At 44.3% G+C, this 16,652-nt stretch overlaps 1 protein-coding gene across 2 annotated transcripts in view; it reads right to left on the bottom strand.

Annotated features, from left to right (window-relative positions):
• Positions 1-404: 404 nt before the first annotated feature.
• The window catches only part of Gria1 (glutamate ionotropic receptor AMPA type subunit 1), a 319,841-nt gene continuing 303,593 nt past the window's right edge, over positions 405-16,652 (bottom strand). For both annotated transcript variants that reach the window (XM_005067739.4, XM_005067740.4), the window contains exons 15-16: positions 12,917-13,051; positions 405-3,196 (exon numbers count right to left, since the gene is read on the bottom strand). In XM_005067739.4, the coding sequence (XP_005067796.1) occupies positions 2,993-3,196; positions 12,917-13,051 (339 nt within the window). In that variant the 3' untranslated portion in view covers positions 405-2,992. The remainder of the gene's footprint in view (positions 3,197-12,916; positions 13,052-16,652) is intronic.

Genomic DNA, 16,652 nt, shown 5'->3' with positions numbered 1-16,652 from the left:
ATGATGCTTTCTTGACAAGCCTGATGACCTGAGTTCGATCCTCAGGGATCAGATCACATGATAGAAGGAGAGAACCAACTCCTGCAAGTTGTCTTTTGTTCTCGCACATGTTCTGTCCTGTGCACATGCATGCACATGAATAAATAAAAGTAAAAAATTAAATCCTACCTTGATGAATCATTTACAATGTTCTAAAATGATTCAGAGGACTTTGTGAGTTGGGCATGGTGACTGTATGCTTGTCTAGCATGCACAAGGTCCCAGCAGCTCCAGCATAGGGATAGAGAGGTAGTTAAAGTTAAAAACCTACTAGTCTTGGGCTAAAGATTAAGAAAACAGGATCCTTTGGAATCCTGGCTTCAGAAATGGCACGGAATGGAATGGACAATAATGAAAGATAGATAATGGGTCCACAGTGATTTAATTCATGGTGATATTGTTCATTTTATGCAAATACCAAAAATGAAAATAAGCCTGACTATTTGAAAATAAAACAGGAATCTCTCCAAATATTTAGTGTTTGATCAAACGAGATCCCCCCCTCACATATCTGCCAAGAGAGTTAAAACAAGTATAGATGTTAAAGAAAAGGCCCGGCTACCAAAGAGCAAAATTTAATGAAAGCCAGAACTGTAAGTATGGAATCCTGTTGAGAAAAATGTCAATCTCTTTCAGAGTTTTCCCACTGTTTCATTTTTAAGAAAAGTGTAGTAAAAATACATAATACAAGGTAACTTCTTTCTCACTTCTTTTTTTTTTTCCTCTCCACACATCCCTTGGTGAGAAGCATCTTCCCTGGAGTCATGGACCCCTCCCAGCACAGACCCTCATTTCCAGCACAGTCTTTCTCTATCCAACCAGTAGGCTCAGGGGCTGGAGAACATCTTCCCAGGCCTTAGGCAAAAGGTCTTTGAAGCAGCTGAAGGTAGAGTTTAGATCCATCTCTTCCTGGGTGCAGACTCCCCAGTGGCAGGTCACACAAGAGTCTACAGTGATAGGCAGGAGGCTGGGAGGACATTAGCTGGCAGAAATCAAAGGTGATAATCCATCTCCAGGACACTGTTTCACATGCCATGCCCATGTTAACACTGGAGAAATTGAACAATGGGGTGAAGGGTTGATTCTGGATGTTCCTTTGCTATGGCTAATGAAGACAGAATGAGAGAGACATAGAGATTGTGGTTGTCCACTGAGAGCATCCACAGAGGAAGCCAATTCTACCGCCATGAACCCTGGGTAGGCTCCAAAATCTTCAGCTTGTCCATTGTTAATGATAACCCCTAAGAGGGATGGTTGTGTGGAAGCAGAGGGTAGGAGAACAAGCCAGGGTATGGTTATCAGCAAAAGCTAGTGACATACGGTAGTCACTGAATCATGTACTGGGGAGTGGCTGCAGAAGAGGTGGAAGTCAGTTAGTTGCACCAGAGTGAGAATGGAGTTCTCCTCAAAGCTGTGTGCCAGGGATTCCCACTTCCACCCAAAGGTGCAGGCAGTCTAATTATCTCTCTTGCTCACTTTTCCTGTCTGGCTGTTCTTCACCTTGGTAATTGAATTCATGGGTGTAAAGGTTTTGGCTATTGTAATGCAATGTCCTTTCTCTGACTTAGCCAGGGAAAAAGTTAGTCTCCTTGTGTTAGGAGATGGGCTCAGAACATCTTAAGTTCACCTGATATCCTTAACAATTTAACTCATCTCCTTGTCTCTCAAAATAGCTCAGGCTTTGCTATCTTTCTTTCTTAAGATCTGATCACATGCTAAAACAATACTCTATTAACACAAACCCCCAGATCTCTGCATTGACATAACTCACAACTTTGTATTTGGTTTCTCAAACCCAGGACAAGAAATAGCACAGCAGGCTCTGTGGCAGGGGTGTGGCTGGACTTCCATACTTCCTCATCACCTTTCTTTTGCACTTAGCTTGGACAGCACTTCCCCTTTTGTAAGAGGCTCCACAGAGAGTCCTACTCCATCTTGGGGCTTCAGTCTAGATGCCAAGTCAAGGAAAGGCAAGAATCACGTGTGACACCTCCCTGGCTGCCAGCACTTTGCAAGGCTCTACTGGGTTCAGGAGGCCAATTGCCTTTCAGTCACCACATTGAATTTGAGCCTGAACATAGTAGAACATACTTTTGTGGTCGAGATTGACTTTGCAAAGAGATGTACCACATTGGTACTCTATGTCCCATGGAATAGCTCTTGAGCATTACAGGAAGCTTCTTCCAAGCAACAATAGACTTCACAAGTCCTCCTCTGCCTACACACTTCCCAGCCTCTTTCCACCCCCTATCTGAGATGCTCTTCATAGCTATTCTCCGATGAACCAGCATTTAGGTAGTATTCTTCCTGGGGAAGGAAGTCCCCTTCTCCAGTAGTGTCTGTCTCTATCCAAGGCATGGGCCAAAGGATGGAAGGTATCATGGAGAGCTCCCACAATGAATGAGTTTGAAGGTCACATATTCCTTTCCTTGCTTATAAGGTGGAACCAATCATGAGTCTTCAATCTGGAAACTGAAGAATGATGGGGATGGGTTGGGGGGCTGGGGATAAGAAGAAGCAAAAGGGTCTAACAGAGCCTGCAAACCATGGATATTAGTAAGAAAATAACTGCACACACTAAGACACATTAACAATTGAATTAAAATTAAACAGTTTGATTTCTTCATTAATATCCCAGTGACTCGATTCTCAGAGACGTTAAACTTCATTGGACAGGGTTTCTCCCATTATTGCAGCATAGAGTTAGTTACCATCTTCACTTAGCAAATGGAAAAGGGTGAAAAATCCCCAAAGGAAAGAAAGGAACAACCTAGTGGATGTTTTGTTTTGTTTTTGTTTTTAATTCTTCAGGGACATCGGCTGAATTATCCTCCATATGGTCGTGGTGTTTGGAGGTGGTGTTTCATTTTGTTGTTGTTTTTGGCACTGAAGGGCTTGGGATGGGGCAAGGGGAGCCTGAGCCTGCTCCCCAAGGGGTTTCTGTCAGCTCCAGTTACAATCCTGTGGCTCCCAAGGGCATCCCTGAACTGTGACTCATGCAGGGAATGGATTGCATGGACTTGGCGAAGTCCTGGCTGACCACCCGACCATTCTCTCCACTGCCGCCTCCTCCGCTGGCTCCTGCCCCACTGTTTCTGGGGAGGGTCGATGTCCGTATGGCTTCATTGATGGATTGCTGTGGGATCAAACAGAAACCCTTTTCAGGAGGACAGGGGGTTCTTCCCCAGGTCCTTGGCAATGACCAACAAAGCCGAATGAGTCAAGATGGGATTGAAACTCCCTCCCATCTTCCTCCCTACTCCTGAGCTCAAAAAACAGTGATGTGGGCAGTTCTTGGTAATTCTTCTTCTTCTCTGGCATACTAAGTCCTTCTCTGATCTAGGATTCTAACATTCTAGAAACCACAGGCTAGTAGCCCCAATCTGATGTGTCAGTCTACACGTAGAGGTTGTCTGTGCTGATAGTTAGCACGCATCACACAGCCAATGGCCTTGGGGATGCAGCCTTGCTCTCTTTGGCACAGGATCTTTTTAATCACATTGCACATATAACCTTCCTTAGCCTTCCTGGGGCCTAGGCTTGAATATGTTAGAAAGCAAGCCCTAAATTACCTCTTTCTGGGCTCCTGCAGGTGGGGCATTTCCTTGGTGCTGTTGGGAGTGGAGCTTAGGAAATTTGCATCCTGATACTGATACCTAAGCTATCTAGGTTCTGTGATCAGGTTCCTGTTTTTTTTATGACTTTAAACCTCCATGTCTAACATGTGACTGTCTAGGCAGCTGCAATCTCCTTCCTTCCCCTTTCTCCTCATTCTCCCTCCCTTCACATCTCCTTCCTGATCCTCTTAGTCTTCCTCTTTTTCTCCCCCCTCCTCTTCTTTTTCTGCCTCTGCTTCCTCTTCCTCTGTCTAAGAAGACTGGCACTACTCTGCACAGAAGATGCTTTGATATATTAAGGGAAAGTGATGATGTGTTATTGTTGGATTCAAATGATCTTCTGGAAGAGAGTCCCCCTAGCTCCACATGATAAGGGTACTTAGGAGTCATTTGAGTAAGATAATTCACAAAATGTAACCAGCACGGCTTGTGTGTGTGTGCTGAAGAGTGAGATTGCATCTCCCAAAGCCCTTGTCTGTGTGCCACCTGCCTCCTGTCAGTCCAGACAACCTGCAGGTCTAGACTGGCACATCGCCTCTGTGTCGTCCATCTCATGGTTTTAGTCTGGGAAAGATTCAAGGATCACCCTAGCATCAGTGCTGTCAACTGGAATGTTCGAGACCACAATCTAGGTCCTGGATCCTATCCTACTGGACAAGAGGAAGCATTGTGCTGTCCAAATTCCTCTGGAGAAGGATCTCTGTGACATGAAGATTCTACCCTACTCCTTTCTGTCCACTTCCAAGTTCATAGAATCTTAGGGCTGAGGTTTCGTTTCTTTGGAGGAATAAACATCATCAGAAGAGCTGTCTGTTGGGTTGAGACACTTCCTCTGCTAATACCAACCTTCCATGTTCTTCAGAGTACATTCTGCTTAGCTTTCTTCCTGAAGTCCCTCATCACTTCAGCTGACAGCAAAGGCTTTCACTTAATGTGTGTGCATCATATATTCTCTTATATGTGAGTTTTGTCACCTAGGAGGAAGCTCACATTCCAGGGAGTCCAGAACCATGCCTATACAACCCATGGTTATCTTGATTGGCCATTATACAAATAGTGTTTTAAAAATAAGATATTCTTTAATTTATTTAAGAAAAAATTAGAATCTTTTCCAAAATACCCGGGCTTTGTTGCTGTGGCACTATTTTTTAAAAAGCTAATTAGAAGCTGGGGATATGGATCAGCAGTTAAGAGTGCATGTTTCTATTGCAGAGGACCTGAGTTTGATTCCCAGCACCAGTGTCTGGTGGCTTGCAACTGCCCATAGTAACTTCAGCTCAAGGAATCTGGTACTGTGGTCGCCACAGGTGTCTGCATCCACATGCACACACTAATACAACACTTCCACATAATTAAAAATAATAAAAGATTAAAATAACTAAAAAGAGGAAGCATTTGAAGGAAGGTACCTGCTGTGATTGGAAAAAGCACCCCCCCCATAAGACAAGAGTCTTTACTTGAAAATCTCAGTGCTAGGCATGGGTCACCTCCCTTTGGGTTTTTGGTCAGAGAGACTCTGAAGGCCCACAAACAACACAGGCTATTGTTGTTGAATGTGATTGCCCAAGACACAACACAGTTTGATTGCAGGAAATCAAGCCAGAACTGGCCTACTAAATTCGAACTGGCTGGCTTTCATAGTGCCATGTTAGACTACTGGGGAGAAAGACCACCAGTGCATTTACTTAGTGGAGAATCCTGAATGCTACAATACTGACTTGCCATGTGAGATATGTCTCCTGTTGCAATAGTGACATGATGGTTGGGGGGAGTAATCAACCACTTTCTGATCTGATCTGAGTCCTGCTTCACAGGATTTAACCCATGCCTGATAATGTAAATCCAGGTGGAAGCCTATGATTCTAGATCCTAGGGGGTGGGGAACCTATTGTTGTTTTGCTAAATATATATGTAAAATTACCTTCTCGATGGTTGTATTTATACCCATAGATTAGTGCTGTCCTTAACTTCACTCAGATAATTTTCTTTTTGCAGTGGTCAGCAGTTAATGCAGAGACTTGTAATTGGTCAAAATGCTAAGAATGAGTGACTGTGAATACTCAGCTGTACATGGGATGTCTATGCCAATCTGTCCTCCTAGAGGGTCAATGTACATCACAAATGAGGGAGGAGAAAGAATGCAAGAGCTGGAGGATGGGAGCAGTGCTGTGAGATGCTACTCTTGGACACCACATGGCCACTGCTCTTGGACACGACATGGCCACTGCCCTAGTGAGCTCACTGCAGGTGAACAAGATTCTATACCATATCGAGTCAACAGGATCAGTCAACATTCCATCAAGTGCACTAATTGGACTCAGTGTGTTCCCAAAATAAGAACAAAAACAAAAAAGGAGAGAGAACATGAAGGTAGGCGGGAGATGTGTTGGTTGGTATCCAAAGGAGAGAGAGAGAGGGTGAGTTGGAGGTGGATGTGATCAAGACATATTGTATGCATGTATAAAATTATCAAAGAATAAATACAAGATACTTTGAAAAATAAAATTTATGATTCAGACAGATTTCCCCCATATGATGCTCTGCCCACGCTGGTTCTGTCTCTTCCTCAAACCCTGGGACTCAGTTTATTTACACCCTCCCCTGGCATTCCTCCGCTGAAGAGGAAGTGTGATTTGGATTGGATTCTTTTGAGTCAAAGGCCAAACAAACACAACCACAATGCTATACAGGGGAAATCTGAGCTGAGGACAGGAACAATTAATGATTACTTATTCTTAAAAAAACATTGAAAAGAGAATAACTAATTGTGTCAGTAGAAAAACATAGAACTTTCTAGAATGGACCTTGGAATCTAGCCTTCAAGATTTTGGCCTACTATGTTATGTTCCTTTAAAAATTCTCTCTCTCTCTCTCTCTCTCTCTCTCTCTCTCTCTCTCTCTCTGTCTGTCTGTCTGTCTGTCTTTCTCTCTCTCTTTCTCTGTATGTGCACATGCACAGGCACACATGAGAGCATGATGGCCACAGGGCAACTTCCTGTCATTCTCCAAGAACAGTCCACCTTGTTTTTCAAGACAAAGTTTCTCATTGGAACACGAAGTTTGCTGTCTCGGCTAGGCTGGGTAAGCACAAGGAATTCACTTATCTCTGCTTCCTCAATACTGAGATTGCATGTATGTACCATCATACCTAGCTTTGTTACATGTGTATTTGGAATTGAATTTAGGTCCCCCACTTTATCAGCTGGGCTATCTCCCCATTCCCATTGACCATGTTCTTTTAACTTAAAAAAGCTCTACAACAAACAGCTCTTATAGATTACTGTGGGCTGTCTACCTCAAAAGTCTCAAACATTTCTCACTACAAAGTTGGCAAAGTGTGAATTTATGAAGGACAAGGTTAATGGCATATTCAATATCAGAGCCTACCAAAATCTGAGACAAATTCAGCGTGTAACTAAGACCTTCAAATATTAAAACATCAGAGCTGTTTTCTCAGGAAGCTGAGGGCTGCCCAGAGCACCCACTACCACAGGTGGGCACTGGCATCTTATAGGCTCCTTTCTGATGCATTTATGAATCTTGGAGATGAGAGTACAAGAGTCAGAATGCTGGGATGGAAAGAAAGATAACACCCAGTAGACCTCTAGTTTTTAAACTGCAGTGTACTTTGGAATCCCAGGGTGTGGGTTTAGGGGAAAAGCACTGATGTTTGAATTCTGACCCACCAATGCTGAGTAGGTGTAGCCTGGGTACCTAACTCTCCAAGCTTCCAAGGCGATCCTAAACTGGAAGTCAAATTCAATTATCTACTGTTCTGATCATTTTAAAAAGAGCCTGACATGTACATGATTGACTTGTTTAAGACAACAGCCATCTGAGACAGTGACAAAGCAGATGACCTATTCAATATGGTTCTCATGTGCTCCTAAAGCTAACTTACAATCACTAACATAATTCCTGCCCTTGCCTTTGGGAGGGTGGCTCTCTTTTGTCCCTTCCTACTATAAAGCTATTCTTAGCACATCCTTCAAGTTGTTGTTCTGAAACTGAGGCTCAGGGAGAGAAGAGTGAATGAAAAGTCCAGCTACAATGTCCCCTTGTGTGGTTATTCTGAGACTCCCGTCTGCAATGGTAACCACATTCTACTTTCAAGTCACCTGGTTTTCTAGATCTCTGCCCAGCCTCTGGATGCCAGAGACTATTCTAATGAAAGTTCAGGTTTCATTAATGACTCCATTGAGCATGTGTGGAAAGAAGTGGCTGAGCACCACCCATAGAGGATGCTCCCTCTGTGTTCAGCCTCTCAGCTGCTCATCAAATCTAGGCGAATGTACAGACCCTAAATTGCTGTGGATTAAGCATACACTGTGTTGGCACAGTCACATACAATTTTAAAAGTTCAGCTGCTTTCCTGGGAACTGGGGAGGCTGGGGATGAATTTCTCCCTGGAGCAAAGATAATAACCTTGATTTTACTTAATATCAGCCAAGGACAAAGATTCTGTTCTCCCTGGCGGAGGAGAAGCGCTGACACTCTAAGGCTCTACTCAATTCAAAACGTGCCCTAGGTGAGGCTGTTGTTTATGACTGTTTAAGTTGCACTAGGATGTTGTGGGTTACCTGAAGTCTCTCTGAGTCCCCAGCTCCTACATTGCTACTCCAGTATTTCTCTGTCTAAGCCTTACTGGTTTCCAGATATTTCTAGGCAAGAGTTTTAGTGTCTGGGTCTCTGACTTTGGTCATCCTTTACTGGCCTCTCTCTGTTCTTGGCTAATTCATTCCTTGCCTCAACCAGTTTAAACACCACTTTTCCAGAGACTACCTGACCACAATATCTTGGTTTTCTCATTAAGGGAAGGTCCTGGGAATGTTCTTCCCAGCATCACTATCTAGCAGGCCAATGCTCACCAACTGTCTGCATTCCCCATGAAACCCTAAGATGGGGATCTGTGTCTGGGTTGTTCCTGATTGTATCTCCTATGCTGAGCATTGTCGTCCCTCTTCGCTCATGACACAAGTGTCCTGTTCATGACATATCAAAGGGCAAAGAGTGTCAAGAAGACTCAGTTGACATCCCGTGCTGAAGGTTGCTGAAGTGACACAGTCTGAATAGGGAGATGCCTTTATGTTTGTCTTTGTGACCAGTACTATACCTGGCACTTGAGGGACATAAGGCAAGTGATACATACATACATATATGTATGTATATGTGTATATATGTGTGTATATATACACACATCTCTCTATTCTCTCTCTATATATACATATATGTGTATATATGTATATCTCAATAGCTGGAAGAAGAGAGAGCGAGAAGCTTAGAAGCATCTTGGCTAAAACTGAGAGCCTGGGCTCTATGGAGGCTTCGTTCACTGTCTACTTCCTGCCATTCTAGTTCCTGGCTTATGTGACCTTGCTTGCTCCCACACTTCTCCTAGCCACACTTTTTATTAGCCTGCAGATCCTCAGGAATACATTGCTAATGAAAACGAGGAGGTAATCCCTTGATGTGAAAGTCCCCAGCCTTCATTCCCCCTTTAACCTCTTCCTGCCCTTTCTCCCTTTGTGCTCTCTTTTCCTCTTCCCTCACATGGTGACTAGAAAAGACCTCTTTGAACCTCTGAGTCATGGGGCTTGGGCCTGAGCTGGTTTAGCAGTTCCTGGCTTTCAGAGTGGGTAAACATTGTGGGCAAGGAAAGACACAGGATGCAAGGTATTTCCAAAGGCCCCATTACCTCCATCTGCATCCTGGTGTAGGGCTATGGGCTGTGCTTCTGTACAGAGCTAATTGCTTTTGGGAAAAGCAAAATAGCTCATTAGGAAGCCCGAGGAGTGACTGGAGTGCTTTCCACTTATCTCTTCTAGATAAGAGTGGAATTGATGGAGCTTTGGAAATGAAGGGCCAGCTAGATTAATAAAGAAAATAGCTCCCTTGAAGTGGAAAGATGGAAAATTCTATTAGGAGTCCTGGGGCTTTGTGCAGAAGTCATGACAATGGATGGAATTGTTTATAGGGGATTGCGGTGGATGAAGAGTCTTGGGTTAATGCTTCTGGGAGACCCCGACAGCTTCTGAGAAATTAAAGAACTACATTGTAAAGGGAGATGTGGGAATATCTCTAAGACATGGTACTATGACCCATGCCCTCATCAAAGATTTTTGTCATCTGAGACTGCAGTGTAGCTTCAGTGGGGTGGGTCAACAGTGTCTCAGTTTGAAATCCAGCCTCTAGTCAGTTACCTGGATTAATGGAAATCACTGTAAACCTAGAGAAAAGCTGGTCATTCAGGTGGTTCCCTGCTTGGTGGACACAAAACCACATTATGGTTGATGAATACCCATGAATGGGACAAAACCCACCTTGGGGGAAACACACCTTGGGTGTGTGCTGTATTGCTTAACCTATGAGCAACTCTCTCTCATGCCTTCTTCCTTGCTCCAAGAGATTTTTCTCTTTTAAACATAATTCTACATTAACTTGACTCATCGTATATACCCTACAGCCATAGCCTGTTCTTTAAGGACTTATGGTCTGCATGACTCAAAAACAATCTAGTACATGTAATTAATAAAATTATATGCCAATAAATAAATATTAATAAAAGGAAGTATGAAGGAAGTTGTAACTGTCTGCTAATAATGGCTGTTATATATGCTAGTGATTACCACTTATGTTATTTATTGAGAGCCTCCTGCCAATCCTTTAATCTATTGTATTTTATCCTCACTACAAATTTATGTTCCCATTTTTACATTAAAAATAAGGATCAGAAAGTAATTAAAACTTGTCTCAGGTGACTGAGTTAAGAAACAGAATGAATGAACTCATGCCAGGCTCTCAGCTCATACATCTCTGCAGGACACCATGTCCTAGGGCACAATGGAAAGGAGCTTTTGAGAGTTGAGCAGCATGGGCTCTGGGTCTCTGGTCCATGGGGAAGGGGTGGAGGCTGGCCCTGGCCTGGGTCCCTCTTTGCTGTTTGAACAGCCGTTAAATCTCTTTGGATGATCAGAAGGACAGTCTGTAGGTTTATATTTTGGATGGAATTGGCAAAGAAAGCTTTGCTTAGGGTTTAGGTGTCCTTGCCAGATCCCACCAAACTCATGGGAGGGTTTAAGGTATAAAATCAGTAACTGTGCTGTGGTTCAACAGAATATGGAGGTACGAGAGCTGGTCAGGGGAAGATTGATGTGTGCTTAAGTCCTCTAGACAAATGCTGTCACACTTCTAGTCCTTCATTGCCCTGTTACCACACTGTGGGGACGTGGCTTTTTAAATAGGGCTCATGGGATAGAGGGCAGGATGAAGAATCGGCTTGCACAAAACACACAGGGGCTGGGACGTGATGGGAGGAGGGAAACAGATTGCCAGTGGGGAGGCAGCTGGAACTGTCATGTGGGGATGCTGAATGCCAGGACAGAAGGTCTTAATACTAGGATTCAAACCCTTTTTTTTTCTACCCTCATTCCTTTCGTACAGAACTGAACACTGAGTTTTCAAGCAAGGGGCTGACTAGAGCTGTCCTCCCCAGGACTGATCCAAGATGTACACAGGGATCATGACCAAGAATGGAAGAGGCTGGTCAGGGGCTTGTGCTAGTTAGTGATCCAATGATGTATGTGTTCCGCTCAGGAGGAATTGAATACTGACAAAGGGGTCCTTTAGGTCACATTAGAGGAGAATAAACTTCAGGAGTGAATCGTATTCATCTAATCATGCCAAACAGAGAGCCCAGGAAAGATACCTGCTGGACGAAGCCCACAGTGGCCATATTTCTCTTCCCTTCTTAGTGTAAAGAATGTTTGTTCTTAATTTCTGCTGTTTCCTGAAAGCTTTCTCCAATTCTCCTTCTTCTAAGTTCCTGTTGACTTTACTGTCTGAACCACAATCTTTCCTTTCTTTAAGTGTGTGTAGCAGTGTGTGTGTGTGCGTGTATGTGTGTGTGTGTGTGTGTGTGTGTGTGTGTGTTTAGATCAGAGGTTGACATTGGAGGGCTTTCTTAACTGTTCTTTGCATTTATTTATTGTGTGTGTGGTGTGTGTACCTGTGTGTGTGTGTGTGTGTGTGTGTGTGTGTGTGTGTGTGTGTTTAGGTTAGAGGTTGACATTGGAGGGCTTTGTTAACTGCTCTTTGCATTTATTTATTTATTTATTTATTTATTTATTTATTTATTTACATCCAGGGTCTTTCCCTGAACCTAAACCTTGTGGATCTGGGTAGGCTGTTTGACCAATGAGCTTCAGGGATCCCTCTGTCTCTCCTTCTCTTCTCTAGTGGTGGGGTAATAGGTGTACCTATGATCCATAGGTGTACTCAGTTTTTATGTGGGTGGGTGCCTACACTCTGGACTTAACTCCTCGTATTTGTGTGGCAGGCACTTTACCACACGAGCCATTCCCTAGCCCTAAGCACTTTTTCGTAGCCATTTCTTGTTGAAGTTCAAAGGTCACAGTTGGTGCCTAACTTCCCTGCTTTCTTCTGATGCTGTTCACATGAGTGCCTTCCATATATGCTTCTTCACTGGGGCTAATGATGCCACAAAGGCGCTGTGCAATGGTGACAACTCCCAGCTTCCCTGGCACGCGTTCATTTCCATTTTTGCTAAGAACCACTTGTTCCCTTCTCACACAGCACCAGTGATGATGAGGTCCCTACTCACTAGGATGGTCCGTGTGCTTCTCTGCTAGAAAAATGGGGTTTGCGTATTGTATTCACATCCATTTTCTGTTTTTGTTGCATTCTTTGGGACTCCGTAAGATGAGCTTGCTTTTCTTCCTATCCACAAAGTTTTCATGTTTTTACTGGCCGCTCTTCAATCCTGTCTAATTCTTCCCTGCCTCTGCTGCAATCAGCTGTGTTTGGTGTGGTCTGGGTTATTGAGCTAATCTGCTTAGCTTTCTCTGTGGATGATTCTCTCTGCCAATGCTAGACCCAATTCACCAAGCACAGAGAACTGGGTAGGCATGCCTTCCCTCATCTGGGGAGCTGTTCTATTGGACATTGTTTCAGAAAATCAACCGTTTACTGTGCTGACAGAACCCTGACCTTTAACGTCACTGACCGGTCTGACCTGTCTCTGGAAAGATGAACTCACTATTTTGGGCACAGTATTCGAAATCACACCCCATCTCTTCCCTTTCTTTTGGCTCCCCCGTCTTTCAGTTTCCTCCTTACTCTGCTCTGCTCCCTGGATGGCCTTAACCTGCCCCTTTCTACCCCTTTGAGCAAAAAGCCTCTCAGGAAACCAGCTGTGCCACAGAGAACAGGGTAGGGAAAAAGACCCAGGAAGACGATGCCACCTTCATCCGCTTCGACTCGCTACGTGATTTGTAGCAGAACTCGATTAAGGCAACCAGCATGGCCAGTCCCAGTCCTCCAATCAGGATGTAGAATACACCTGCCACATTGCTGAGGCTCAGAGCACTTGTTTTGTCCTAGAGGAGGAGGTGGGAAAGGAGGGGAGGGAAAAAAAAGAAAGTGAGTCAAGAGGCTTGAGACCATTGAGGCAGCAGCAAATTAACACACATACACTCAACCCCACCCCCACCTCAGCATTCACAGTTGGAAATTGCTTGTATTGAGTTCACAACGTTCCCCAGGGGAAAGGGGAATGCATGTGTGTTTGTGTATATATAAAACCATCTGTGATTGTGTTGAACTTCTAATTACATTACATCCCACCTCAGTGTCTTTTCTGGGACAGGAGATAGCACAAAAATTCAGGCCAGATTTGGTAAGAACGGAACTCTAGAGCTTAACCAATTCTTTTGGGAAACTCTTCCCTTTAGCTCCACGTCTACCTCATCTCCTCTGTTGCTTGGCAACACGTCAGTCTCCATCATTGTACATATCTCTGAGTGTTTTGCTGCGAGTTGGTATTAAAGTGAACTTTCCCCTAGATGTGCATTTGATTCCAATTTAATAAGACAGCTCTCAAACACATAATAAAGGCAGAGGGACGCATACCTTTAATTGACTGCTCTCAGTCCCAATTTAAGGGGAAACCTGGCAGGAGGGGGGCTTAGATAGGTAGAAAGGCACTGAGCTAGAAAAAATGGCTCTATTAAATCCTAATAATTATGCTTAATCAGTGTCATTTCTTTTTTTCTATTGGAGGTACTTGCTAAAATTGCTGTCGGTAGACCTGGGTGGCTGAATTTAGAAATCTCAGTTTCCTGTAGTAAAAGATACTCTGCTGGTTTCAGAGATTCCAAGCCACAAAGGAGGGTTCCCAGAAGTCTGGGGAAAAGTACTGAGGTTCAGCAGGAGGGAGCAGAAGTTGGTTTGTGGAGCCTGTGGATAGACACCACTGGTGTGCTTCAAGAATGGGGGAGTCAAGGAGAACATCGTTTCAGGCAGTGAGAACACTAACCCAAACTACTGTCCACAGTGGAAGGCAGTGGCCGAGGAAGTGAGGGCACCTTCTCACTCAATTCTTGACACAGGCAAAGAACACCTTTAGGTCTTGGGAGAATGATCCTCCCCAGTTCCTACGGTGGCTCTTGAGTCTTTTTATATTGTTATCTCATGTAAGAGTGTTTCGTTAAATGAAAATGAAATACATGTGTCACCTTGCACAGATACATGGCATTGGTGGCTGACTGGTGGCACAGGGTAGGATGGGTGGCTTTTGAACTTTTCCGTGTGTTCCTTTTCAGGTGGGGATCAAGATGATTGCTATGAAGGGTGGGCTGCATAGTCCTAGGAGCTGCTCTGACGTTTACCTAGGAAAATCTGGGCACGTGGAAAGGGATTTCTTGTCTCCCAGGCCAAGAGCCTTTGCCCCATTTCTACTTGATGCGGTATCCAGGGTTCTTGGTGGTTGAACTTGGGAACTGCAGAAGTCAGGTAGCAGCAGCTTGCCTCCTTACTCTGGAAATTTTCCCAGCCAACAGAGTCATGGGATTATCCACAGCAACCCCTCAGTGGCTTCTTGTGTGGCCATGACAGATAGTTCTTGAATATGCGTTACTTTTGGCAATGCTTAGCCTAGCTCTCTAGGCAGCAAAAATGATTATTCAAGGGAGTAAACATTTTCCTGTCTGGGGTTATGGCCTGAGAAGATAAATGTGAAAAATGGCTTCTTGCTTGGTTCAGGAACTGGTGGAACATGTAAATTCCCATTTGGTGTGATTTTTCAGAACACACAGTCTATGCCCCTGCTTGTTTTCAGAAGGTGTGTAATTCTCAGGAGTCCTTAACATGAATTCCTATAAAACTCTCCTGTCTGAACAGGAGCAGGGATGGGCAGGGTGGGGAGACATTGTAAAGAATCACCAGCTCATACCTTACAAGGACTAAGTAGGGATGATGCTGAGAGGGAGTGAATGGGGGAAGTCCTGGGAAAGAAGGCTGGAGGCTGCCTGCTTCACAAGCTCACCCATCATCCAATAGCTAAAGCACATCTTCCCTTGACTGTCACTAAGGCTAATGTCTTATAGGACACTTCTTAATAATGTTCCCAAGTTTGATTTTGTTGGAGACGTCTTCAAGGATAAGAGGAGGTTTCTCTGTATTGTTTTGGAGGCTGTCGGTCCAGCCTGGCCTCAAACTCACAGAAATCCGCCTGCCTCTGCCTCTCGAGTGCTGGGATTAAAGGCGTGCGCCACCACCGCCTGGTGGGCACCATTTTTTGTTACTGTCTTCACATTGCTCTGTGATTGTGTCTGCTTTCCTGGCCATCCATTTATGGTGTATCTGTGAGACAGGTAGAGTTAGATGTCGGGTGGAGGTGAGGGGAGAGATGTTTTCCATCCAACCATAAAAAGAAGAGGGTCGAGTGGCTGGGCATCTGGTTGTGTCTGGAGTGGAGACTTTTCATCACTACTCTGTCTTGTTTCTTTCCCTGGAGTTAGGGATTGAATCTCAAGCCTTGGGCATGCTAGGCAAGCCCTCTATTACTGAGTGAGCTACAGCCTCACCCTCTGTATTTGTCTGTTTACTTGAAACAAGATTTCAGTATATAATTTGGGTTGGCTTTGAACTCACTGAGTAGCCTAGTCCAGTCTCCACCTCATGATCATCCTGCCTAAGTTTCCAAAGTTCTGGGATTGTAGGTGTGCATTACCTCAGTCAGCTCATCTACCTACGAGGAACTCTGGCCCAGAGAAACGGTTGCATGTGTGAAGACAGCCTGATGGTATAGTAGCTGTTGCTCTCCTGGCAGGTCAGTGCCATAGACCCTGGCTATGCTGACACTGTTCTGCAATAGCAGAGGTCAGGAAAAATTTCTGGAATCAAGGGGGACTTTGATCCTCATTGTTTCCGATACCAGGCATGACAGAATGTCCCCAAATTGGCATGTTTTAGTGGAGTATGTGATGAGGAGCTAGTGTTGATATGGTTTTAGTTTAGGTAGGTTTACATTTAGACAAAATTTGTGATTCCTTTATGTGTGCCATTAGCTTTGTGTATGAATGTAGGTATGCATTTTTTTGGTAGTGTAGGGGATTGAACCCAGGGCCTCATGCGTGTTAGGCAGGTGCTCTATGGCTGAGCTACAGCCCTACCTCACAATTATTATCTTTGGGGATAGTATCAGATTTAGATCTTTCTAAGGAGACCTAAGGTCTTCTAGCCTATTGCCATCATTGACCTTCTTTGACACCCATTGTTGGGATATAATGGTCTATCCTGGGGCAGGGACAAAAATCTTTTATTTAAAGACTGGAGCTTTGATTCTTCTCTGGTGTTGGGGTCTTCCAAGTGTTCTCTGAAACAGCCCTATTCTGTTTCCATTCACAGAAGATGCACTCCCCCAGAGCTAGGTAGCTTGCTGGTAGGAGGGAAAAGTCACAACTTGTCTCCCGCCAGGAACAGAGTGACAGTGCTGAAGAGTGATGGGCGAAAAGAAAAAAAGGAAAACCTAAGCCTCAGAACTCTCATCTTGCAGAATTGTTGGGCTGGTTGCTATGGTGATGACCCCAGCTCCACAATCTGTTCTCCTGAACCTGTTGTCTTCAATTTGTTGCTTCCTTTCTGGGAAAAAGAGAATCCCTCACCATCCTGTATAGCTCTGTGCTCTTCCCACGGGTG

Source organism: Mesocricetus auratus, unplaced genomic scaffold (genome assembly GCF_017639785.1).
Source record: "Mesocricetus auratus isolate SY011 unplaced genomic scaffold, BCM_Maur_2.0 Super-Scaffold_100007, whole genome shotgun sequence".
In the NCBI taxonomy this organism is placed as follows: Eukaryota; Metazoa; Chordata; class Mammalia; order Rodentia; family Cricetidae; genus Mesocricetus; species Mesocricetus auratus.
This window is presented reverse-complemented; position numbering and strand designations above follow the sequence as displayed.